At 59.0% G+C, this 23,646-nt stretch overlaps 1 protein-coding gene across 1 annotated transcript in view; it reads left to right on the top strand.

The window, feature by feature from the left end:
* PEPD (peptidase D) overlaps window positions 1-20,166 on the top strand; it is a 140,639-nt gene extending 120,473 nt beyond the window's left edge. The window contains exons 12-15 of the mRNA XM_033225627.1: window positions 5,042-5,190; window positions 15,048-15,232; window positions 19,033-19,224; window positions 19,635-20,166. Coding sequence (XP_033081518.1) covers window positions 5,042-5,190; window positions 15,048-15,232; window positions 19,033-19,224; window positions 19,635-19,772 — 664 coding nt within the window. The 3' untranslated portion in view covers window positions 19,773-20,166. The remainder of the gene's footprint in view (window positions 1-5,041; window positions 5,191-15,047; window positions 15,233-19,032; window positions 19,225-19,634) is intronic.
* Window positions 20,167-23,646: the final 3,480 nt, after the last annotated feature.

Genomic DNA, 23,646 nt, shown 5'->3' with positions numbered 1-23,646 from the left:
CCAGCCCTCACACTCAGCAGCCACCAGTGCCCTCTTCCCCTCCTTCCCTGTCTAGATAATGGCGAGCCCTCATCTCTGCAGGCTGTGGGGTGCCCGCTCACCCAGGACCTCAGCAGCCACCTTGGCCTCACATGGGCCCTGTAGCCTGGGATGCGGCGAGCCTACTCACTCCTGCTGTCTACTCAGCCTGCGTCTGTCTGCCACCATCGCGCTGCAGCCCCTGCAGGTGGCAAGCTCCTGACGACCCCCTCGCCCTGCTCCACCTGGGGCCTGATACCTTGGTGAGCTCCAGAGTAGTGTTGCCCCCAGGCCTGCTCTCTGCTGCCCGGCCCATCCCAGCCCTCCCCCACCACCTTCCTATATCCTCCGAGGGAGGCTTGTTGTCACCAGCCAGCCCTGCCCTGAGCACTCTGCAGTCTTAAAGACATGCTCTTGGGGGCCACAGAATGCCTTCAGGAGGGTCCACACCCACAGGCGTGGCTGTTCCATCCCATCCAGTTAGCAGCATGCTTTCCATTCTCACCCGTTCTCGTACACGTGGACAGGCCTGGTTATGAGCTGACACCTGCCCATGCGTTTTCAGTTTGTCTCTTGTTTGTGCTTTGTGGCTGCACCCTCAGCTGATGTCATGACCCACAGCTTGAACAGCACTTGTCCAGACGGCCCGGGTGCTCCCAGACATCATGAGACACTGGTCACCAAAAAAAGCAAAATGCAGCATGTGCTGTGCGTGTGACTCTCCCTCCCGCCTGCCAAGGCCACTGCCCTGACGCCCAGGCCTCACCCCACTGTGCTTTCCTGGCAGCTGTCCTTGTGTCTCACCCACCTCTCGACAAGACACCCCACAGTGCTCTTCTGGGACCCTGGACCCTCGCTGGTGCCGTGCCTCTGTCCATGTCATGTATAAAACGGCAATGCCAGTTCCCTCCGGACACCCAGGAGGCCCACAGCATGCAACTGCTCCTGTCACCCACCGCGTGCACCAGGGATTGCTGGCTCTGGGTACCAGAAGCTGCTGCTGTCGTGGGCTGGTGGCACGGGCAGCTTTCCTGTTTGCCCAGGCCCTGGAGGAGTGGCCATCACATGGGAAGGGAGCAGAGATGCCCAGGAAGGCACTGGAGAGAGGTCCCCTTGGTGGGTTAGGCCATGGCACGAGGAGCCTCAAGGACTCCGAGTGGTGGCCTTTGCCCCTGCTGGCCATGCTTGGAGCTTGGCACTCCACGGAAGGCCTGGCTAGGAGCAGGCAGCCAGCCCATGCACCCTGGAGACCACAGCTCGCCGCCGTGTCTGCAGGGGCCGCCCACTGCAGCAGACGAAGGGAAAAGTGACCCGTACGCCTTCCTTTCTGTCTCACGCTGAGAAGCAAGGGCTTCCTGTTGCTCAGAAATCCCCCAGCCTGGCCTGGGACACCGACCAGGGCAGCTGCACATTGGAGTCCTGCAGCCCCGAATATGAGCGCGTGTAAAATGTTGGATTGAACAGCTAAGAGCTATGCCACTACTCAGGAGATTCAGATGAAACTGCAAACCAAGTCCAAAGTGGCTCTCATATAAACATTGCAGCATTTCCCCCAGAAAACTGTTCCCAAGCCTTCTGTCACTGGCCGACCCATCTTGGAGGCCTTCTGCCTGTGGGCTGGCAGGTCCCTGCAGTGGGGCCCAGGGAGGGTCTGGGTGGGCCAATGGTGGCAGGTAGCCCAGGCCCAGAGCTACCGAGAAGGAGCCAGAAACAGAGCCCTTAGAACACACGTGGGGAGTGAAACGCCAGCAAGTTGCTTGGAGATGCGTCCTGTCTCCCAGATGTCTTGTATTATCACAGACTCACTTGGCCAAAGATAGTAGGGTCCCCAGACAGCCAGGAAGGAGGGATCCTGCGTTCCTGTTCTCGATTGAGCCAACATATGACCGAATTCTCCATTGTCGGTTTGCATTCAGAGGATGGATGAAGTGGACACAGAGGAGCGGGAGGGAGATGATTTATCAAAGCCTTGGCTTTCGTCCCTGGATTCCAGAAAAGCTTGCATCTGAATAACTTATGTGTGTAGAAACTCTAGGGGGATTTTTTTTTTTTTTAAAGGCAGAAAAAGATAGGGAACTGAGAGGAGCACGAAAATAGACCAGCTCCGTACCGGAGCCTCACTGGGTGGGATGGAGCTGGCTGGTTGGGTGTATACTTCCCTCTCCAGAAAGCGGATCATTTTCAAACAAAAAATGCAGTTACAGTCTTCTACAGGCTGGAAGATAAAGTCAGGCTGGCGGATGATATCCAGGCACCCACCATCCCATGTTCTTTCTGCTTTGCTGGCGAGAGTTTGGGGAACTGGGATCTGAGTCTGGTCTGCACTGGAGAACAGTCTTGTTTTTATACTCCTAGATGATTCCATCATTTGGGGTGTTCTTGTGGGCTTCCTGGTTTTTTTGTTTTGTTTTGTTTTGTTTTGTGTTTTTTTTTTTTTTTTTTAACAATGCTTCAGTTTCTGCTTTTTCTTTTGTTATCAGCACAGTCCGGTAGGACTTTCTGCCCTGGCTGCTGCTGCAGGTCACCTTCTGATTTGGCGCCTCCTAGGAATCCGTGTCCCCCATACTCCACCCTGTCCTCTCTGCCCAGGCTATTCTTGCATGTTCTAAAACCAACAATCCACAAACCATTTTTCTTGGTCGACGCTGGGGAACCTGAATGAAAATGCTTAGCTGTCCCCAGGCAAAACTGGGCTATGGTCCATACGGCTCCACTCCCCACTGCTGGCCCCAAGAGGACACAGAGCTACAGCAGTGGGAGGGTCCCATTTTACAGATGGAAAAACTGAGGCCCTGAAGGCTGAGTGTTGCAGCCGGGATCAAAGAACCCATTGCTGGACTCCGAGTTGTTTACCCTCCTGACTCAGGGCTTTCCTGGACCCGTGATCCAAGCCTCAGTTTCCCTTCAGTTTAGAGCTTCCATGTGCCCTGCCCTCCTGGCCAGCCATGGGGAAGCCTAGGCCCTGTGCAGGAGTAAACTTCCAGGGAGTTGTTGGCCCAAGCAGCCCACTGCATCCAGAGATCCTGTGACTTTGACCCACCCTGAAGCTCCGTGTTGTGCAGGCGGGGCTCCTCCCCAGCCCTGAGAGTCACCTGAGGTGCTATCTGGACCTTTCTGCCCTGTTGACACTGCTTATGGTGTTTTGCAATCAGAAAAGACAGGAGATTAAAAAGTGCCCGGCTGGGGACTTTGGATTTCAGCAAAGCGCCCTGGCCATGCATTCAAGTTTTTCCTTTAGAAATCTGCTTCCATGGGGTGGCTGATGCTGTCTGTCCAGCCACGTGGCCCTGCTCCTTGCTCCACATAGGGCCAGGGTCCTCCACTCCCTGGCTCCCTCCCATGGGACAGGACCCCCCACAGGCAGGCACATAGGCAACTTCTGGAATGTTTGTGGAGTGGCTGTGTTTACCGTGAGAGCTGGGATTTGGGTGAAAGGCTCTCATGATGGAAGCCACGGCTGTGCCCCTGGCCTCAGACTTGTCAGGACTCACGTGGCTACAGATGGACCGCATGGGAAGCCCAGGGTGGAGCTAAAGAGGGACGGCTGCACTTGGCCCTCCTGGCTCTGGTTCTGGACCCTGCAGCCGTGGTGGGCTCTGGTCCTAGGGCTGGACCAGCTTCCCCAAGCCAGGGTCGTCACCATCAGCATCATGACTTGGCCATGATCTGTGAAGGGGCTGGTGGACCTGAGGGTTCCGCTCTATGTCTGCTGCCTGCAGCCTCCCGAGGTGCCTAGGTGGGACGGGATGGAAAGGGGCACCACTTGTGCCCCTCAGCCCCTCAGCCAGACCCAGCCTTGTCCACCTGGGCTGCTTCCGGGAAGTCCTGGGAGGCAGGTTTGGATCCAGCAGCCTTTCCCACATCCTGTCCCTTACACACCACAGGATGAGTGGGAGGCTGCTTCTCAGCCGTTGCCCAGAGAGGGCCCCGAGGTCCTCTGCACAGCAAGGACAGGCCCTACTCCTCCCGGGCCCTGCTGTGCCAAGGGTCCCTCTGACGGGGCATCCAGAGGGCAGCCCCAGCCACCGTCCTCCTGCCTCAACAGGCCTCCTGTCATCTATCCCACGCCATCTGTCCCATGCCATCCTGCCTCTCTGCTGGCCCCCAGGCCCCTCCCATCCTGGATAGCCAGCACCTCTGCCCCATTCTTCATGCCCCTGCCTGCATCCTGCTGGTCTCTGCGGCCGCTGGTGGGTGTCAGGGTGCAGGTGGACAGGGTGAGGGGCCCACCTGGCTTCCAGGGGCGTGTGGCCAGCAGGCCCTGGGAAAGCCTTGCTGGACATGAGGCTGTCTGTCACTTCCTCCCTCCCCTCCCCTTGGGCCCTGGCAGAATATGTCCGTCCCACCCCCTTGGGTAGAGGGGTAGTATCAGGCACACCCCTCCAGCTAGGGGGCGCCAGAGCTGCAGCAGAGCTAGAGGCCCTAGCCGCCAACTGAGTTTCCACCCAATGCTCTGGGTCCCAGAAGAAGCAGGTGGTGCAATTCAGGCCCCGAGTTCCAGCCCGTGCATCCCACCCGGGGCCCCTGCCCAGCCCCCTCCTCTTCTTCACACAAGCACGGCCTCAGCCTGTGCTCTTTGCCGGGTGCAGGGAGACCCTGGGAGGGCCTGTTGGGGTGCCAGGTGGAGGCCAGGCAGCGGGCAGGGTCCTGGGGCATCTCTGCCTCCTCAGTTCTCCAAGCAAGTCTCCACGGCCGAGCTCCCAGAGGCCAGGCCACAGGGGCAGGGGTCATCTGCATAGGACAGCCCCACTTCCCTCAGCCTTCCCTGCCCAGGCTGAGCCCTGAACCCCTTTTTCCCTGGAAGACACAGGTCTTCCAGGATGGCTTCGCGTTTCTTTACTGCCCACACACCCATGGGAGACACCAGGTGGCAGTTCCCCACACCAGTCTCATTGTGAGGGGGAGTAGCTGCATCCAAGACCCAGGCCAGCTGCCCTCAAGTCCAGGGCAGGCAGGGAGTGGGAAGGGTAAGAGGGGTGGTGGCGCCCCAGTACTCACCTGCCCTGCCCTCCTATCTCCACAGCCTGTTTGACATGGGCGGTGAGTATTACTGCTTCGCTTCCGACATCACCTGCTCCTTTCCCGCCAACGGCAAGTTCACTGCAGACCAGAAGGCTGTCTACGAGGCAGTACTGCGGAGCTCCCGCGCCGTCATGGGTGCCATGAAGCCAGGTGAGCAGCGGGGCGGTGCGGGGAGGCACACCTAGCGTGGTGTTGGGGGCACTGCTGTGTGGCAGGTGCCTGCAGGAACTGGGCCTGCGTGAAGTGACTTGAATCTCTCCATGCTCCGGATGCTTAGTCCCTGAGTTTCCAGTGATCTCTCCTAGGAAATAGGGCTGACCACCAGGCAGGGACAGACAGAACCGGGAATGGGGGACTCAGGCCAAGGCCCCCCCACCTGGTGGCCTCCACCTGCACATCTCCACTGGCCGCCAGCACACCAGCCTGTCTCCTGCTTTGTCCTTAAGCAGTGTCTACTCCAGGGAGGGCTCAGCCCACTTTGGACGCAGGCATGGGGTCAGAGCAGGTTCAAGTCCCGCCCAGCGCTCTGTGGTCTTGGGTGGAAAGCCCTCCTCTGGGTGGCTGTTTCCACATCTGTAAATGGGGAGGCAGCGACTGACTCGTGGAGACTGAGTTAAACTGTGTAAAGCACCTGCAAGGCCGCCTGGCCTGTGGCATTGCCCTGCAGGGGTCACAGTCACTACCGTGATGGCCATGTTGAGGCCAGGGTGGGCCTGGTGTTTCTCTCTCCTATCGGCCAGCATAGGCCAACCTGTCATGTGCCCACCCCTCCAACCCTGGGCAGCCTGCACAGGCCCTACTGCTACCCCTTGACCTCCCACTGTGTGCCATTGATGCCATTGATGTCTGGCAGGGCGGGCAGAGGAGGTCCCCTGGAGGGAAGCCAGCATCCTCCCAACAAGGCCAGCTTTCAGGAGTTCCCCCTGGGCACCTCCCGCTGTCACCATCCTGCTCAGCCAGGCTCCTTCCGAGTGACTCCTGGGTCCTCCATAGCCCTGGCAGGGCTGGAGTCCAGCACCCACAGGATCAAACCCCAGCTCTCTGCTCTGCAACAATAGAAACCGTTTCCCAGCAGTGATGGGAGGTCCTGGCTTGTCACCTTTGCCCGGCGGAGAGAATTGAGGGATGTGGTCTTGTCATATTCTTGCTTCAAGTCTTTCAGGGCTTCAACACAGCCCCCCTGCTGTAGTCCTTAGATTCCCCAGAACCTGGGCAGGTTCCTATGGGCCCACCATGTGCTGGCCACCCCCTAGGCCTGGCCCTCTGCAGACACATGGCTCCCACGACTCTGACTGAGATCTGTTTGACAGCTGCCAGGCTCCAGCCTGCAGTGCAGAGGGGCTTTTCCCGCCCACACCGGCCCAGGCACAGCTGGCCCCCCAAGGCACTCAGGCTCTGCATCTTTGGTTATAATCTACAGAACTGTCCGCAGCCAGTTTGGTCATTTGGTGCTGCCACAAATTCACAGAGGTGGAAAATCAGGGGCCAGGGCCGCAGCAGCATGGGACAATGGCCCTGCACTCACAGCTGGATCGTCTGGCCAGGGCCCGCCTCAGCACACAGGCTCCAGCCACCTTCTGCAGCCTGGAGTCTCTCCATCTGGGTCATGGTCAGAGATCACCTCATGTTGGCCAAACCCAGGTCGTAGTCCAGCCCCTCAGCTTGCCCCCACCCTCATCCACTGCCTCCCACCCACAGCTATACAGACCTCCAGAGAGACAGGCAGGCCCCTGCGTAGGGGAGCTCAGGTGTCCTTCAGGAGCCACGTGGGCTCAGCGCAGGCAGAGGGGACAGCCCAGTAGAGCAAAGCTTCAGAGTCCAGGATGCAGGCCCCAGACCCAGAGTGCCCTGAGCCCAGCCCCAGCTCTGCTGCCTGCTGGCCAGGTACCTTACTTAAGCCCCAAACAGACCAAGGATAGACCCCTGCTCTCCTAAAGCAGAGTCCGGTGGGCCTGGCCAGCTCTAGGCTGTGGCATCTGGTTAGACATGGAGTGCCCTCTGTTAAGGACCCACAGAGAGCTGACAGCTGCCCAGTGTGCCCTCAGTGTTCAAGGAAAAAGGAGGAAAGAAAGCTCTGGAGCCTCCAGAATGTGGCCTCAGAACTCAATGGCTTGGCAATCAACTAAACAGTCCCTATGGCCCCACAGCCCATTGCTGGGATGAGTTGCAGCCTCGATCACTGGCCCAAGTATTGCTTCAGAGGGGCCCCCAGCCACCGTTGCTTTCAGAGGAGGCAGACTGTGGGCAAGCCTTTCCAGATGGTGTCCAGTCCAGCCTAGAGAGCCCCGCCAGAGGCTGAGGAGCCACGGAGAGACGCTGGGGGCAGTGCCAGGCCCCAGCCCCACACCCTCACGCATCCAGCAGGAAGAGAGCTTGACAAACGCATGAGTGCAAGCAGGTGGACCCCAGATATATCCCAGAAGGAAGACGAGACAGAAAATCCAAAAGTCAATAAGCTTGTGATGGGGCGACAGCGCTGATCGGACTCACTTGGTTTAGCGACTACCAAGGAAAACAGCATTTTGTGCGGAATTGCTTTGCTTAAAAAGCAGCAGGCCGGGCTCAGTGGCTCACACTTGTAATCCCAGCACTTGGGAGGCGGGCGGATCACTTGAGGTCAGGAGTTGAAGACCAGCATGGGCAACACGGAGAAACCCTGTCTCTACTAAAATTACACCACTGAGCTGGGCGTGATGGCTCATGCCTGTAATCCCAGCTACTCAGGAGGCTGAGGCACGAGAATCGAATCGCTTGAACCTGGGAGGCGGAGGTGGCAGTGAGCCAAGATCGCACCACTGCACTCCAGCTTGGGTGATGGAGTGAGACCCTGTCTCAAAAAAACAAAGAAAAGGAGCTGCCACCCCTGAATATGAATATACAGGTGTCTCCAGGCAGATGGGTGGTGAGGACAGAAGAGTGCCAGAGGGTGTGGCCAGCGGGCCCTTGTGGGTAAAAGGAAGAGGGAGTGACAGCGTGAATTCCCGTGTGCCTGTGAGAACCACAAAGGAGGTGCAGGAAGGAACGGGGCAGAGTGCTCGCTGTATCCCTTCTTATTCTTTCTGACTCTTCAGCCATAGGAAGCATCCCCCGTTAGCTGTCAAATCCAGCCTCCACGAAGCAGTTGCCTGAGGGGCACCACTCCTCCTTCCTTCACTCTGGGGATGAGAATTTCTTGCTCAGTTTTGAATACCAGGAGTCACTTGAATGAATGATCAGTGTTTCAGATCCAGCAAGAGGATTTGGCAGGTGAGCTTGGCCTGCAGTGTATTCACCTGGTATCTGAGCACATTCCTCTACCCTCCGCGGAGGGCCCTCTGCCAGGCACAGCCTCTCAGGTGGACCAGAGTCTCTCAGACACTCTCCACGTACAGGGCTGGCCTCCCACTCTGTAGCCATGCCAAGGTAGGCTGTGTCATTGCAAACTGTGTCACCATCACATCAAGTAGTAGTATCAGACATCCATGGGCACTTGTGAAATCCAGATGTCGAGGAAGTCAGATCCCCAGGCTGCAAGGGGCTGAGGGTCCCAGCAGTGAAGCAGAGCTGTGAGGGGCAGGGGCCTACCAAGCCCAGCAACCCTGGATCCCCAAGCATCAGGCTGAGGAGCTCAGCATGGTCCGCCGGCAGTGCCGGGCCCATCAGGGAGCCAGAGGCAGCACCAGGCCACGGGCAGCAGGACGGCGGATTGACACAGCATGGCGGGCTGAGGCCTGGGGGGTGTTTGGTGGGAAAGCCATTGTCTTCCCCCTCGGTCCTGTGCTGAGACTGGGGATGGCCCCACCCTGGCTGGCCTCATCTGCAGGAAAGCCTGCTGCGGCCTGGGCAGGACCTGGATGACATCGCCACAGCTGGCATCCTGGCCAGCTCAGTGGCCCAACTCAGCAGCCCCAAGTCTGTCCAGAAAGTGGCCAGGCCTGTGGGCAAGTCCCCAAGCCCCACGTGGCACTGAGAAAGGCCTGAGCTGGGTCTCCCATGCTGCGATGCTGCCTGGTTCATGCTGACTCTTGGGGCAGGCACAGGCCTCAGGCCTGGCAGGGGTGTCTGGGGCCACCAGGCCAAGCCTAGCTAGGCTCGTCACAGACCATGGGAGGCAGGTCCTCGCCCAGCCCCACTCCCACCCACCACTGGGCTTCACTGCCCAGACCCAGCCTAGGGGGTCTGGAGGATCCCTGTGTAAGGGAATGGAGCAGATCCCCAGCAGGCCCCCCCACACCTACCACCCGCACTGAGCTGTGTGACACTGATGTCCCCCAAGGGCAGAGTTGGACTCCATCTGGATCACACACAGTGAAGGCCCATGGGGCAGGCCCTGGGCCCACAGAGCTGCCTTCCGGATGGGGCAGGTCACCTCCCATAGCATCAAGGAGGCCGTGACCAGGTCAGCCCCCTGCCCTGTCCCAGCGGAAATGCCCTGGGTTTGTGGGTTCAGTTCCTGGGCCAAGACAAACACCCCACCGAGACTGCCCGACTGCATCCTGTGACCTTCCAGGGAGAGTAAATAAAGCAGGAAACCCCATAGCTAAGCCCAAAGGAGAGGCAGGAAAGAATGATCAGGACCCTGGGGAGTTGAGGAATGCAGGCCTTGGCCCCCTGATCCTAGGGCTGGAGGGGGAGCATTCCTCACTTGTCACTCACAGTCAGTGAGGAAGGAGGCTGCGACCGGAACACTACCCTGCTGCTGGGAGTCCACAGGCGGGTGGCAGGCCAGGCCCGGCAGCTGCAGGACCTCGGGGAGTGCCATGCAGGGGAGGCTGGATGGGATCCAAGCTCAGCGCGGCTCCTGTGTTGGGGCAGGCTGCTCACCCCATGCAGACCCTTGCATGCATGGTGAGGGGAACGGGAAAGCACTGCTAGGACGGATGGGTGAGCCCGGCAGGGTGGTCCTGAGCCAGCGTCTGCCTTGGCACAGCCACAGCAGGAAGGCTGTACCTAGAAGCAGCACAGCTGTCCCCGTCCCATAGGCCAGTCCTTGCAGCCACCTTGAAGCTCCAGAGGACCCCAGCACTGAGGGCCCCACACCCTCTACCTGTAAGCCTCACCTCCCAGCCCCCACCCAGCTCCCTCTCCTCCTCGCCCACCTGCCCTCCTTGGCCTCCCCGCCTTCCTCTTCTTTTTCCCGTGCTCACCCAGGAGCCTCCTGTGCCCCTGTCACTGGGGGCCCAGCTCCTATCAACCTGCAACAGCAGTGGTGGCCCATGATTGTGTTTTGTCCCCACTCCTGGCTCTGTCCCTGCCCTCAGGGTCCTGGCCACTTGTGACTGACGGGGTGCTGCTGATGTGAGGTCAGAGGAGGGGAAAGAAGTGGCAGGAAGTGTCCCCGCCTCCAAAACAGGCCTGACGGGGCGAGAGGGGGCACTGAGGCATGGGGTGACCAGGTGGCTGGCAGGGACCCAGCAGCACCGGCCCCGGCCCACCTGGCATGTGTCTCCTGTGGCCCCGTGGTCAGTGGCACCTCTGCCAGCTTTGCTCCCCTCCCAGCCAGCGCCAGGGGCTGGGGCCAGCCGCTAGACTTCTGGTCAGGCCTCATCCTCCGAGACGGCATGGAGTGCAGGGCTCAGGCAGACAGGCATGGCAGCCATGTGCCACCCCAGCCACAGATACCCTCTGCGGCAGGCGCCAGGACGGGGAGGGCTGTCTTCAGTGTGGGCACCATGTCCACCCCTCCTGCCGGCCGCAACGGTGAGCCAGTTGCCTGGCCTCTTCTTACTCCTTGGAGCACTCTGCCAGGGTGTGGGGGAGGAGACTCAAGGAGCAGCCTGGGCCAACACAGCACCCTGCTCTCGCACAGGGTGAGCGGGTCCCCAGAGGTTCTGGCAGCAGACTGGGTTCTACCCACATCCCATGCAGGGTGGGGTGAGTTGGAAGTCCTCAGCCCCATGTCAGCTCAGCCAGCCCTTAGGGCCTGCCCTGGGACCCCGGCCAGAGCCTGCTGTCCTGCACCCCCAGAGCCTGGCTCACTCCCATCCATCCCGAGGGCCATGTTCCGCAGATGAAGCGCGCTCTTTGTCTGGAAGCAGCTCTGAGGACGCTGCCTTTGTAGCTAGGTCAGGCCCCGGAGCCCCTGGGGCTGTCACACTCCGGGTAGGAGGCCTCGGGGCTGTGATGGATGCTTTGAGGCTCCAAGGAGCTGGCCTGGGCCCTAGGCCCAGCAGGAGCGGGTGCTGCCTGAGGAGACCAAGTGGACTCAGAAGACCACCCAGGGGCCACTCTGGCCACACTTGGGGACTGAGCAGCAGGAACAGCAGGGCTTGTTCCTCTGAGCCCTGCCATTTCATGGGGCCATGATGGGACACTAACCTAGAGGCTGCCCTGCCCGTTCTAGGGTCTGAGTACACAGAGGAGCAGGGGATGGGGCACAACACAGGCTGCAAGAGAGCCATGAGGGAGGCTGGGGCTCCCCTCGTTCCAGGAGTTTACCAAGCACCTGCTGCGTGCCAGGCAGACAGCAGGGTACGGGCACCGCCCTTGCAAGGCCCAGAGGTCATAACCAGACCCAGCTGTGCTGTGTGTGCCATGAACTCTCAAAGCACAGGAAGGGGCAATCAGAGAGGGCTTCCTGGAGGAGGAGCCTCAACACAGAGGCCCACAGGAGGAATGGGAGCACATCTGGGAAAAGGGGCTCGGAGGAGGTGGCCCCAGCTAAGGAAACAGCAGGTGGGGCGGGCCAGTTCTTGGGACCCATGGCCTTGGTCCAGCCGCCCCTCCCAGGAGTGGGTGAGGGAGAGGCTGGAGACCAGGCCAGGCTGAGAACCTGGGCTTCGAATGGGGCTGTTTGCCCCATTCATTCTAAAGAGATGGCCCAGGCATCCGAGGGTTGTGCAGTGGAGGAGGGAGCTGGGCAGACTCCAAGAGGGGTGGGGCAGGTGCAAGGGTGCTCTGGAAAGCCAGAATGAGGTTTGGCGCTTGCTAGGGGTTGGGGCATGCAGGGCAGCTGCTGCCCAGCTTCTGCTGTGTGATTCCCAGTGTGGCATCTAGCTATAGGTTGGCTAGGGGCTGGGGGTGCCTTCCAGCCTGGACTAGAGAGCTTGACGGTATCGCCAGGCTGCCAGGGTGGGAGGAGCCTGAGAGGGCCCAGGCCGGCAAGGGAGCCCTCAAGTTGTGCCCACCCCACCAGCCTAGTGCAGGGACAGTGACCCTCACACACTCCAGGGGCCCCCGCCCAGGCCATGGGTGTTGTAACCACCATCCGGGCCAGACGCTGGGGCCAAGTTGCTGGAGGTTGAATCACTGTCAACCCTAACCACACACAGGCAGAAACTCCCCGCTCCCGGCCAAGAGAGTTGTGTGCAAGGCCTTCCCCGAGGGCGCACAGGCGAGGAAGACCAGCGGCGCCGAGGGGACCCCCGGGCCGGCACGTCCGGGTGGCGCCGGGCCTGCCCCCGGGAAGGGCCCCCACGGAGCATGATTTATACCTGATTCCCGCCCTCTGTGGAGGCTGGGCCAAGAACACAGCCCACTACTGAAGTTAGCCTGGTTGGAAGGCTGGCTGCATTTCCCGGGGCTCCCCTTTGGTGACCAGAGAAGGGCCCGTCCAAGAGGAAGCAGTTGAGCTGGGCTTGGGGCACGAGCCACGCACAGGAGGCCTCCCAGCACCACATGCCAACTTTGCAGGCTGTTGGGGGACCTGAGGGGCACTCACTTTATGCCGGGCCCAGTGGTGCCCTCGGGAGACCCCCACCCTCGAAGTGAGACATGAGAAGCAAACGAGCAGATCCGTCCAGGGGACTGCTGCAGGCTGGATGGACGGTGCAAGGAGAAATCACCAGGCCTGGGACAGCAAGGCAGGAAGGTCTCCCCTGAGAGGGGACAGCTTTTATGCAGAGACCCCTCGGATGAGGCATCACAGGCCAAGGCCTGGCACAGGCCACAGCAAAGGGCCTGAGGTAAAAAGGCCTGTGTGCCTTAAGGTGACCTGGTCTCTGGAGGATGCGGCAGCAGGGAGGAAGGGCAAGGTGGACCAGGGTTGTCCGGGCTGGGGTCTCAGAAGAGCAGCAGCAGAGGCTGGGCACGCTTGGCGCATACCCTAGGAACAAATGAACATCAAAGTGTGGAACCAGGGCTGGCTGGTCATGCACAATGGAGGAATGGTGTCCGGGGTGCTGTCCCCGGCCCCCAGGTGACAGAGGCTCACAGAGGTGGGGGAGCAGCCAAGTGGGCTCCAGTTACTCAGGTCTCCTTTTCCGGGATGCTGTGCCCTTCAGAAAAGCCAGGGGTGCAGGGTGGGCCAGCCAGGGGTGTGTGTGCGCCCAGGGCTGCCCTAGACACAGGGCAGTGGCAACCAGAGTTGCCCCAGGCCTGCCCGGGCTCTCCCCCATGCCAGACCCCAGGATGGCCGCCCCCACCTCAGCCCCTTGGAGGCTGGGGCAGGGAGCTGGGCTCTGAGGAGGATCCCCACTCTGTGTGGGGGGTGGGGGCAGGTCTGAGCGTCTCCACCCCTGCCACCCTTAGGCCACAGCCATGGCTGAGGCGCTGCGCTGTGAATGGCAGGCAACAGCCCTACTGCCTGCCCAAAGCCGTGCGCCCCCAGCCCGCCTGATACCCAGCACCAGGGTGGCCAACTCTGGCACTAAAGGGGTCCCAACATGAGGGACTTGTGCCCAGTGAGTGTCGGGGGTGATGGCCTGTGTCCCGGTGTGGACTTTCATCCCTGTTCGCCAGCTGAACCCATCATCTGCCCTCCGCCAACCACAGAGGTTCAGAATCCTGCCTCTCACAGCCCAGCCCTCGCCAGCTCAGGGTCTCCTGGGCCCCTCCCACAGCAGCGATCGGCAGTGATGGGCCATGCAGGGCAGGCTCTGGCTCTGCGCCAAGGCAGGGCCTAGCAGGGAGGCCCTTAGGAGCCAAGGTCACTCCGCCTGGTGGGGCTGGACCTCACCAGGAGGTGCCGCAGGGAATTGCCGGGTGCCCTCTCCAGCCAGTGAGCTGTGTGTTGATCAAGGCCCCCTGCCACGTGCCTGGCCAGAGTGTCCTGGGGCCCCAGCCTCTGCCAGAACATGGCCTGCCCAAACCCAGCCCCCATGGGGTCAGGGCAGGAGGCCTCACCTGCCTCGGGTCCTTGTCTGGTGCTCAGGGCAAGTCCAGCAGTGGAAGCTGCCATGAGGAGAGGCTGATGCTGGGATTCCACAGAGTCCAGGGGTGGGACGGGCACACCCTTGGGCTGCTGAGACTCTACGTGGGGGGCTCTCCAAGGGCCTCCTTCCTAGGGGCCATGCTCCAGAGCCTGTGTGGCCCCCAAAGCTCTGTGCTTAGGAAGTTCTCTCCATGGTGGCCTTCGCCCCACTAACATGCGGCAGAGATGAGTTGGATTCGAAGCTGGGGCTTGGACATCTGGGCTCCCCTGGAGATGGTGCCGCTGCTGTTGGCAGGCGGGGCCCCAGACCCCTGCCAGCCAGCTCATGGGGCCGTGCCAGCCACACCTTCTCCCCAGAAACCTTTGCTCCTTGCAGCAGCTCCGGGGTGACTCTTCCCCATTCTGGGATGTGCAGGGACCCCTCTTTTCAGCCGCGGGCTTCCCCGCTGCGCCACAGCAGCAAAGCCCCATCGGAGCTCTGAGCCAGGGTTTGGGCCTGAGCCTCAGGGCCAAGGCCCACGGAGTCTCCCAGTGTCTGCTATTGGGGGAGACGTGCGCATTTCTCCTCCTGGTGCCCAGGGATTTGGCTGGGTTCCCCTGGGCCCAGAAGCACTGGCTGTTCAGAGTGGACACGCCATGGGCTACAAAGTAGACCCAGGCTGGGCCCCTGGCCACAGGTGACAGGAACCTGTCCCTAGGGGCAGAATGGAGGCACAAGAAGGGTCCTGAGGGCCAGAGCTTTTGCTGGGAAAGCTCAGCACAGGGGGCCACCCTAGTCCTTGTCCCCCTGGGCCCCCGGTGTGGTGCCCTTGCCCCTTACCCCCCCTTCAGGCCCTCCCACCACAGCCAGTGTGAGGGCTTCATGTCTCCCAGCCCCTGGCCCTGTGGTGTTGGCTGCTGGGCTCTGTGGCTCACGGCAGCTCCCTCTGGCCCGCAGGTGTCTGGTGGCCCGACATGCACCGCCTGGCAGACCGCATCCACCTGGAGGAGCTGGCCCACATGGGCATCCTGAGCGGCAGCGTGGACGCCATGGTCCAGGCCCACCTGGGGGCCGTGTTTATGCCTCACGGGCTCGGCCACTTCCTGGGCATTGATGTGCACGACGTGGGAGGCTACCCAGAGGTCAGTCAGTGTGGACGTGGCAGGCAGAGTGGCTTGCCCATCAGCTGCCGCTGAGCCTGGCCCCCGGGGCAGGGTGGGACTCTAGGAGGCAGCAAGGGTGTATTGGGATAGCAGGGATGGGCCCCCTGGCTCCCTGTGGTACACAGAGGGCATGAGAGGGGGCGATCAGGGCCCTGGCCAAGGCAGGGATGCATCCATGAGTGTTCCACAGACCTGGACATAAAAGTGGTGCTGTCTGCACTCTGGGCCCTGGTGTCACCTGCCCAGAAGGTGGCACACAGTCAGGATACGGTGCATGGGGCCCCACGGGACAGTGGTGCCAAGGACAGGTCTTTGTGATGGAACTGCATGGCACCCCTCACATCCAGCCGCCTCTGGCTTCATTTAGACTTGGGGAGTTGATGAGGCTCCACCCACTGGTGACTCGCCCTGGCCCCTCACAAGCCCAGAGCAGCCCTGCTCTGCTGCTGGTTCGCCCTCTGCCTCCCAGGCCCCTGGGCCACACACCTGTGACCCCGCAGCCTCCTCATCCCCAGGCATTCCGGGGACCCTTGGCAGATAAGGGAGGCTGGGGGCCATCTCCAGACAAGGCTCCCCCAGCCCTCAGAGGACCACTCAGAGGGCACGTGAGGCTTGGAGAGGCCCAACCGGGCAGGTGGCTACGGCCTCTCAGCTGGGCGGGCGGGGCGCGCCTGTCCCTGCCCTTGGCCAGCTGCCCAATGCAGGGGGCTGATTGTGCAACCGTGCACGCCCTGGGGGCCCCCCAGCTGGTTAGCCAAGACAAGGCTCGGCCTCTTGGCTGCAGGGTGTTTTGAAAGCACTAAGAATGATTTTTTGGCAGGGTGGGGGTGGTGGGGGGAATTGCTTAAGAGAAGCATTATTATTCAATTATTTTTTTCCTCAAGTGTAAACAGTTAAATTTGGAGAAACAAAATCAGTTTTAATTTCCTAATGTCTATTCATCCCATTGTGCGCAGGGAGCCAAGAGCTGGGCCTTCCAGACATTGTTAGCTGAGGTTCGTTATTCATTAGTCGCCAAAGCGCTTTTTTTCCACCAGCAAAAATTGGCAGCAAACTGTTTTCATCTTTTCCAGTAAGCACCTCTTTGTGCTCAGAGTCTATTCTTCTGACAGATAAACATTGTGGAAAAAATATGGCTTTTCCTATAAAAGTCATTTGTTTTATTTCAGGCCTGCAGACACATCTGGGGCTCCTCTGCTTGGAGCCCAGTAAAAGTTATGGCCTTGTCAAGCCCTGTGCCCAGAGGCGGGCATGGGCACGGTGAGGGCAGGACCCCTCCCCACCCTTGAAGGCTGCACTTCCTGGACCACAGGGGCTCCTGCCCTCCCTACACTCCCAGCCCCTCCCCTTCTCTTATGACCGCGCCTGCACCCTGTTCTCAGCAGGTCTCCAGGGCAGGCCCCTAGAGCCAGCACCCTGAAGGGGCTACTGCATCACTGGGCTGAGGCAGGCCTTGCCCCTGTGTCCGCCGGGGATCCCTTCTAATCTTCCCCCACCCCCAGTTTCAGTGGTGGACCTCAAGATTTCAGAGGGGAGGAAAGTTCGTTTCCCTGGCGAAACGAACCTGTCCCCCAACCGTGTAGCGGTCAGGGGTGGGCCCATGGGGATAGAGGGGTGACTGGGAGGAAGGAAACCTGACGTTGGCAGGCCCTTGCTTCCCCCAGACCCCTGGCTTCGACCGCCGTGGGGTGGAGAGACAGGGACGGGCACTTCAGGAGTAGCATGAAGGAGAGGGATGGGCGGGCGGCGGCGGGGTGGGGGTGCCTAGCACAAGCTTTGAATGACAGGGACGAGAAGGTCCTGGAGCAGAGACCCTGGGACCCCCAGCAGCTTCTGGGCAGGAGACAGGCCTCAGCTGAGTCCACATGCACCTCTCACTTGCACAGAGGGACTGTCACTCCATACGGTTCCTCAGCCACAGGTCATCCCTGCCCTCCGGCCTCAGCTCCCGGTCAGCAGCCCAGAGGCAAGTGTGGTGGGGCTGGGGCCACACTAGCCAGGCTGTGGTGTCTCCTCATCGCCTCCCGCCCGGCCTGCTCTCTCCAGGTCAGCATGGCTCTCCCTGCCCGCCGTGGAATCAGTCACAGCCTCTCTGGCCATGCCCAGCGTGGAGGCCAAGCCAGCCTGTTTCTGGTTACCTTACGTGAACTGCTAATTGGAGTCTGATGTTCTTGGCCCCCAAACAGTCAGAAATGACAGCTCCCGCTCCAGCAGCGGGGCTTCCTGGGGAGGGAGTGCAGCCGGGCAGGGCAGGCTCAGACCCTGACCAGAAAGCGTACTCGTGCCCACTGGCTCAGAGGCCCTGGCCACCGGCCGGATGGTGCCCCAGGGACCTGGGGCGAGCAGGAGCTCTCCTGTAATTCCCCGAGCACCCGCTCCTCTCAGCTGTGCCTGTGAGTGGACAAGGCCAGGCTGGGTGCGCATGGGGCAGCGTGGGGTGCAGACAGGGTCCCCTGCAGGGAGCGGCTCTACCACCGTCCCTCAGGCGTCCTCCAAGGCTGGGGGCTATTTCCCAGGGCCCTGCCATAAGGCCCAGAGCACTCCTCTGGGAGCCACACCCGCCAAGCCACACGCACACGGCACATGTGCACTGGCGCACTAAGGCTGGCAGACCCACCCTGATGACGGCACCTGTCCTCCCTGGACAGTCACACGGAAAACCTAGGCCTCGGCCTGGGGGAGCCGGGACCACGATTTCTGGGGCCAGTTTCCACTTGGGCTGCCTGGAAGGAAAGCTGTGGCCCCAAGAGGCTTCATAGCTGCTGATTGGCTTTAATGCGACCCCCAGAGCAAATGCCAGGGAAAAGGCAAGTAGGCAAGACAAAAAAACCTTTATTTACAAACCAAATGTGAGGGAGGGGCGAGGTTCACCGGCCTCTGGCGGTGGAGGCCGACGAAGTCGCTCCGGCGTTCTCGGGCGAGGTTCCTAGGTCCGCACAGGAGCAGGAGCCAAGGAAGCTCGCTCCGGCGCTCTCGGGCGAGGTTCCTGGGTCCCACGCAGGAGGAGGGGCCAAGGAAGCTCGCTCCGGCATTCTCGGACGAGGTTCCCGGGTCCCGCGTAGACGAGGAGGGGCCGAGGAAGTTCGCTCCGGTGTTCTTGGATGAGGTTCCTGGGTCCCGTGCAGGAGGAGGGGCCGAGGAAGTTCGCTCCGCATGCCCGCTGGGAGCAGCTTTTATGTCCTGGGCCTGGGAGTGGGAGGGCAGTGGGCGGGACATAGGCGGGTTGGGGGCGGGTCGATAGGCGTGGCTAGGCGGGTTCCGGTTTCTCTCCGTCGGAGGTCGGGTTGCGCCTGCGCAGTCGACCCGTGTCTTTCCCGGGCGCGGGAAAGTTGACAGTGAAGAACCCGGAACTGCGCCATCTTGCCTCCATTTGTCCAAACAGCTGCCTTAAGAGCTTTTTTGGCTTCAGCGGTTTGGCATCTGCCACTCCTCTGGCAAGGAGCAGGGCCCGACTGAGGGCAGCCCAACCCTCAGCAAGCCCCACAGGCCTGTCTGGGCATCTCGCACTGGGTGTGTGCACATGGGCGGCCACAGGGCTTCTCAAGTGAGCCCTGGGGTATTGTGGCCAGGGACACTCAAGATCCGGGGGTACGTGCAGGGTGGAAGGACTTATCAGGGTGCCCACGGCCCAGCACAGCAGGGGCGAGCCTAGGCTGAGGACCTCAGTGGTCAAGAGAGCCCACGAGACTGGCGCCAGCCCTCACGTGCCTATCTCTCCTGATGAGGCCACGGCGAGCCCTGGAGCTGCTCATCGGACCCCTCATCTCTGTTCCCCACAGGGCACGGAGCGCATTGACGAGCCCGGCCTGCGGAGTCTGCGCACTGCACGGTACCTACAGCCAGGCATGGTGCTTACCGTGGAACCGGGCATCTACTTCATCGACCACCTCCTGGACGAGGCCCTGGCGGACCCGGCCCGTGCCTGCTTCTTTAACCGCGAGGTCCTGCAGCGCTTTCGCGGTTTTGGTGGGGTGAGTGCCCATGGGTCCCATTCTTGCTCCCAGAACATCTGCCACCTCCACTGCCGCTGTAGACTCCTTAGTCCCAAGACAGGGGCCCTAGTGACGCCTTCCCTTGAGGTGGGCTCAGCTTGCCCCTTCGTGTGGTCTGTCACGAAATGGAGCCTCATCCCTCAGTAGGAACAGGCAGAGATCCTGCAAAACTCCTTCCTGCTCCAGGGGCTCCCATCCACCTGGCAAGGACAGGGTGAGCAGGTGACGTGAGCAGATGGCTCCATGAAGGAGCCTGGAGGCCACTTCCCTTTCCCAGGGAGTGTCAGCTGCTCCCACCCCATGGTGGGGTGGGCCTGGAATGGGCCCGGCCCTCTAGCCTGGCACATGAGACTGCTCTGTGATAATGTGTGTCTGTCGGCTTGACCCAGGTCCGCATTGAGGAGGACGTCGTGGTGACTGACAGCGGCATGGAGCTGCTGACCTGCGTGCCCCGCACCGTGGAAGAGATTGAAGCATGCATGGCAGGCTGTGACAAGGCCTTTTCCCCCTTCTCTGGCCCCAAGTAGAGCCAGCCAGAAATCCCAGCACACCTGGGGACCTGGCCTTGCAACCTCTTTTCGCAATGGGCAGCCTGCTGGTCAGCACTCCAGTAGCGAGAGAGAGCACCCAGAATCAGATCCCAGCTTCGGCATTTGATCAGACCAAACAGCGCTGTTTCCTGGGGAGGAAACACTTTTTTAATTACCCTTTTGCAAGCTCACACCTTTAATCTGTTTTATACCTTGCTTACTAAATGAGCGATTTAAAATGATTGAAAATAATGCTGTTCTTTAGCAGCAACTAAAATATGTCTTGCTGTCATTTGTATTCCTTTTCCCAGGAAAGAAGCATTTCTGATACTTTCTCTCAAAAATCAATACGCAGAATGGCATTTGCAATAAAAGATTTCCTAAAATGGTCCTTTGTGCATGGCTTCCCCTTTATTCTTTATTCCTTTGCAGACGAGCATTTGGGACCCCGTACACCCTGAAAAGACGGCTCAGCTGGTGTCAGTATCAAAAGTCAGTTCCAGGAAAAGGGTGCTGGCGGCCCAGGCCCTCTAACGGCTGCTTCTGCCTTGAACTGGCCTGGTGGGACAAGGGCAGAGTCCTCCCGGAGGAGCCTGCTTTGAGCCCCTGGGACTCGGGGCTCTGGTGTCACCCTGTCACTTGCTGTAAGGTTTCCCAAGCCTAACAGGATCAGAACCACTGGGGCATTTGGTAAGAGATTCCTGGGCCCCCCTCAGACCATCTGACTCGATCTCGAGGGGCAGTGGCCTAGGAATTGTGTATTTCACAAGTGCCCGCCAGATGCTCCTGACAGACAAGTGTGAGCAGTACGCCCAGGCAAGGTGGTTTTAGCTTGTCAGTACCAGTGCAGCCCGAGGTTTGAGGTGGGGCAAGCAACGCTGCGGGAAGATCCTAGGCACTCAGGTCAGACTGGCCAAGTCACCCCGCGCCACACCTTCGCGCAAGTCAAAGGGCGGACTCATTTAACACAAGTCTTTCTGATACAGTCACTGCCTCCAAACTGGATTTCTGAAGGTGGTAGAATTACGTAGCGCTTGAGCTGCAGATATTTAAAACCGGAGACTTGCAGGGATCTCTTGTCCTTGATTTTTCATGTGGGACACCCTGGCCAAAGCCAGCCTCTGTCGGAGACACTGCCAACGAAGGCAGCGCCACAGCGAATTTGCAGAGACCGTTTGTCCTCCCTAAGTGTAGTCCTTGACTAAACTCCACCAGGCAGGAAGCCAGCCAGGGCCCAGCCGTGCCTGTTGAAGTATCTGTCCTTGCCTCTCCTTGTCCAGTTCTCCCAGGGTCCCACAGAACAGCCCACCCCTGGAGCTGGTGTCTAGAATTCCGTACACCATTCCAGGTTTGCCTTCTCACAGAGCTCCCATCCAGGAGTTACCAAGCCAAGGTGAAGGACAAGTGAGAAAGATGCCACAGATGAAACCATGAGGATGGAAAACAGTAGCTAAAGAGACGGACATTTTCAGAAGTCACCAAAGGCCGGCACGGTGGCTCACGCCTGTAATCCCAGCACTTTGGGAGGCCGAGGTGGGCGGATCATGAGGTCAGGAGATAGAGACCATCCTGGCTAACACGGTGAAACCCTGTCTCTACTAAAAATACAAAAAATTAGCCAGGCGTGGTGGCGGGCACCTGTAGTCCCAGCTACTCGGGAGGCTGAGGCAGGAGAATGGTGTGAACCCGGCAGATGGAGCTTGCAGTGAGCCCAGATCGCACCACTGCACTCCAGCCTGGGCGACAGAGCAGGACTCCGCCTCAAAAAAAAAAAAAAAAAAGCAAACAAAAAGGAGCAAGGAGAAATCTCTAATTCTCTCTAAACACTTTTCAGAGGGTCACTAAGAACAGAGAGGTCACATGTTTTTCCTGAGCCAGTAGGTCAAAGAGTGCTCTTTAAAAAAAAAAAAAAAAAAAAATTTTTTTTACATAAATAGAGACAAGGTTTTGCTATGTTAGCCAAGTTGGTCTTGAACTCCCGGCCTCAAGCAATCCTGCCTTGGCCTCCCAAAGTGCTAGAATTACAGGCGTGAGTCTCCACCTGTCTCAAAGGGCATTCTTTGGAAGCACAGGTCTAGAGGGCCAGTATTAGCTACCTCCTCTACCCCCGTGTTTGTACCTAACTGTCTCTTCTAACCTCTGCAGAAATTTGTGTAGCTTCAGAAATCCATTAGAGACCCCTCCAGAAAGCTGTCTAGTGCTACAACCCTTCCGAAACTGTGTCTAGGTATTCATTCAACAAATAATTGAGCATCTACTCTGCCAGTGCAGGATACAAACCCCTCCTTTCAGAGCCTCTAGTTTCTTGAGAGGCCTTCACCTCAAACCAGTATGAACAAATATATTGTCTCAAACACTGCAAAGTTCCGTGAAGCAAGCAACATGATAGGCTTGGCGTAGACAGCCAGGGGGGTAAGACAGAGGAGGGAGCTTGTTAGTGAAAAGTCAGGGGAGATGCTTCATTCCAGACAGAAGGAGCTGTCCCAGGAAGGGCAGAAAAGAGCTTGGAAAAGACCTAGAGCCGAAGCAAAGTGACACAGTAGGATGGAAGGAAATTAAGTTGATGAGGGGAAACACCACGCCACAAGGAGACTGGATCTCACCCCGTGTGCAACGGGGAGCAACAAGATGGTTCTGGACAGCAGGCAGTGACGCTGCCATCCAGTAACACTGAAGAGGAGCCAGTCACCAAGTGCAGGCAAGAGAAGAGGATGGCTCTGCATGGGAGGTCAGGGTGGGTGAAGCAGACAGGTACAGGAGCTCCATTTAGAAGGTGGAAGTGAAAGGTGGCGATGCGGAAGCGCATCTGGTTCTAACAGCTGCTTTAAAGGGAGGGATGAGAGGTGGCGTTTGGGCTGCAAAAAGTGTAGCGCGTGACTGTTTCACTGACAACTTTATTCCTTTTCCAAGTTCAATTCTATAACCCCCATTTCTCTAGATGCCTCTATACAGCTTTCAGGCCTAGAGCTCTGTGAGGAGTGGGATATTACAGTAAAATAATACCTAGGCAATGGTGTTCTCTGAGTGTATGTAAAACTGTAAAACGCGTATGAACTCTGGCTCGGCACAGGCAGTGGATGAGCTGATGTAACAGTGCTTTCGTCAGAAAAAGACCTGGCCCCCTCACAAAGATGTCATCGCTCGGTAAAATTCCCCAAGACACATTATTGGGTTCTGAATTACAACTAATTCAGAGAAGTGAAACGGGCCACACTTCCCATAGGAGTAATTCCTGACCTCCACTCTTTATGAAGATGCAGCAAGCAGAAATGTATTTCCCAAGACATGAAAATAATTGAGGGATCATAGAAGAAAAGCATTTCAATGGCATTCCCTTGAAATACTCAATTCACATCAGCTCCCTGGACTCAACGATGTTTATGAAATCAGCAAATTCATCTCTATACTCTATGGCATAATGTAAATGAAGACAGTGTCCACATGTACTACCAAACTCCAGATAGGGGAACGGACTTACTTTACACTCTTTATCTACCTGGAAACAAGAATTTCTTCCCTAAATGGAAACCATGCTCTGAGACACTAGGTGATTAAGCAGGAACCCATTTATTCACTTATTCCTTTCCCTATTCTGGTATCATTTTTAGTTTAGACCAAGTGACTAAAAATGTAACTAAAGATGTATCCCATGTTCAGAGAAAACTATTTTCCTATCCACTAAGGGCAATCGGGGAGATCTAGACTTGGACGCAAATACCTCTGCCTGTCTCCCCACTTTCCCCACCCCTACCCCGGCCGTCCAGTGTGGGAACAGGAAAGACAGCAAGGCGCCTGCCTGGGCTTCCCAGCTGTTTAACATCTGGACTGCTTTTTGGTATCTAATATAAAGAAAGCCACAATGAAAGACAAG

Source organism: Trachypithecus francoisi, unplaced genomic scaffold, assembly GCF_009764315.1.
Source record: "Trachypithecus francoisi isolate TF-2019V2 unplaced genomic scaffold, Tfra_2.0 Lachesis_group12, whole genome shotgun sequence".
NCBI classification, from domain to species: Eukaryota; Metazoa; Chordata; class Mammalia; order Primates; family Cercopithecidae; genus Trachypithecus; species Trachypithecus francoisi.
This window is presented reverse-complemented; position numbering and strand designations above follow the sequence as displayed.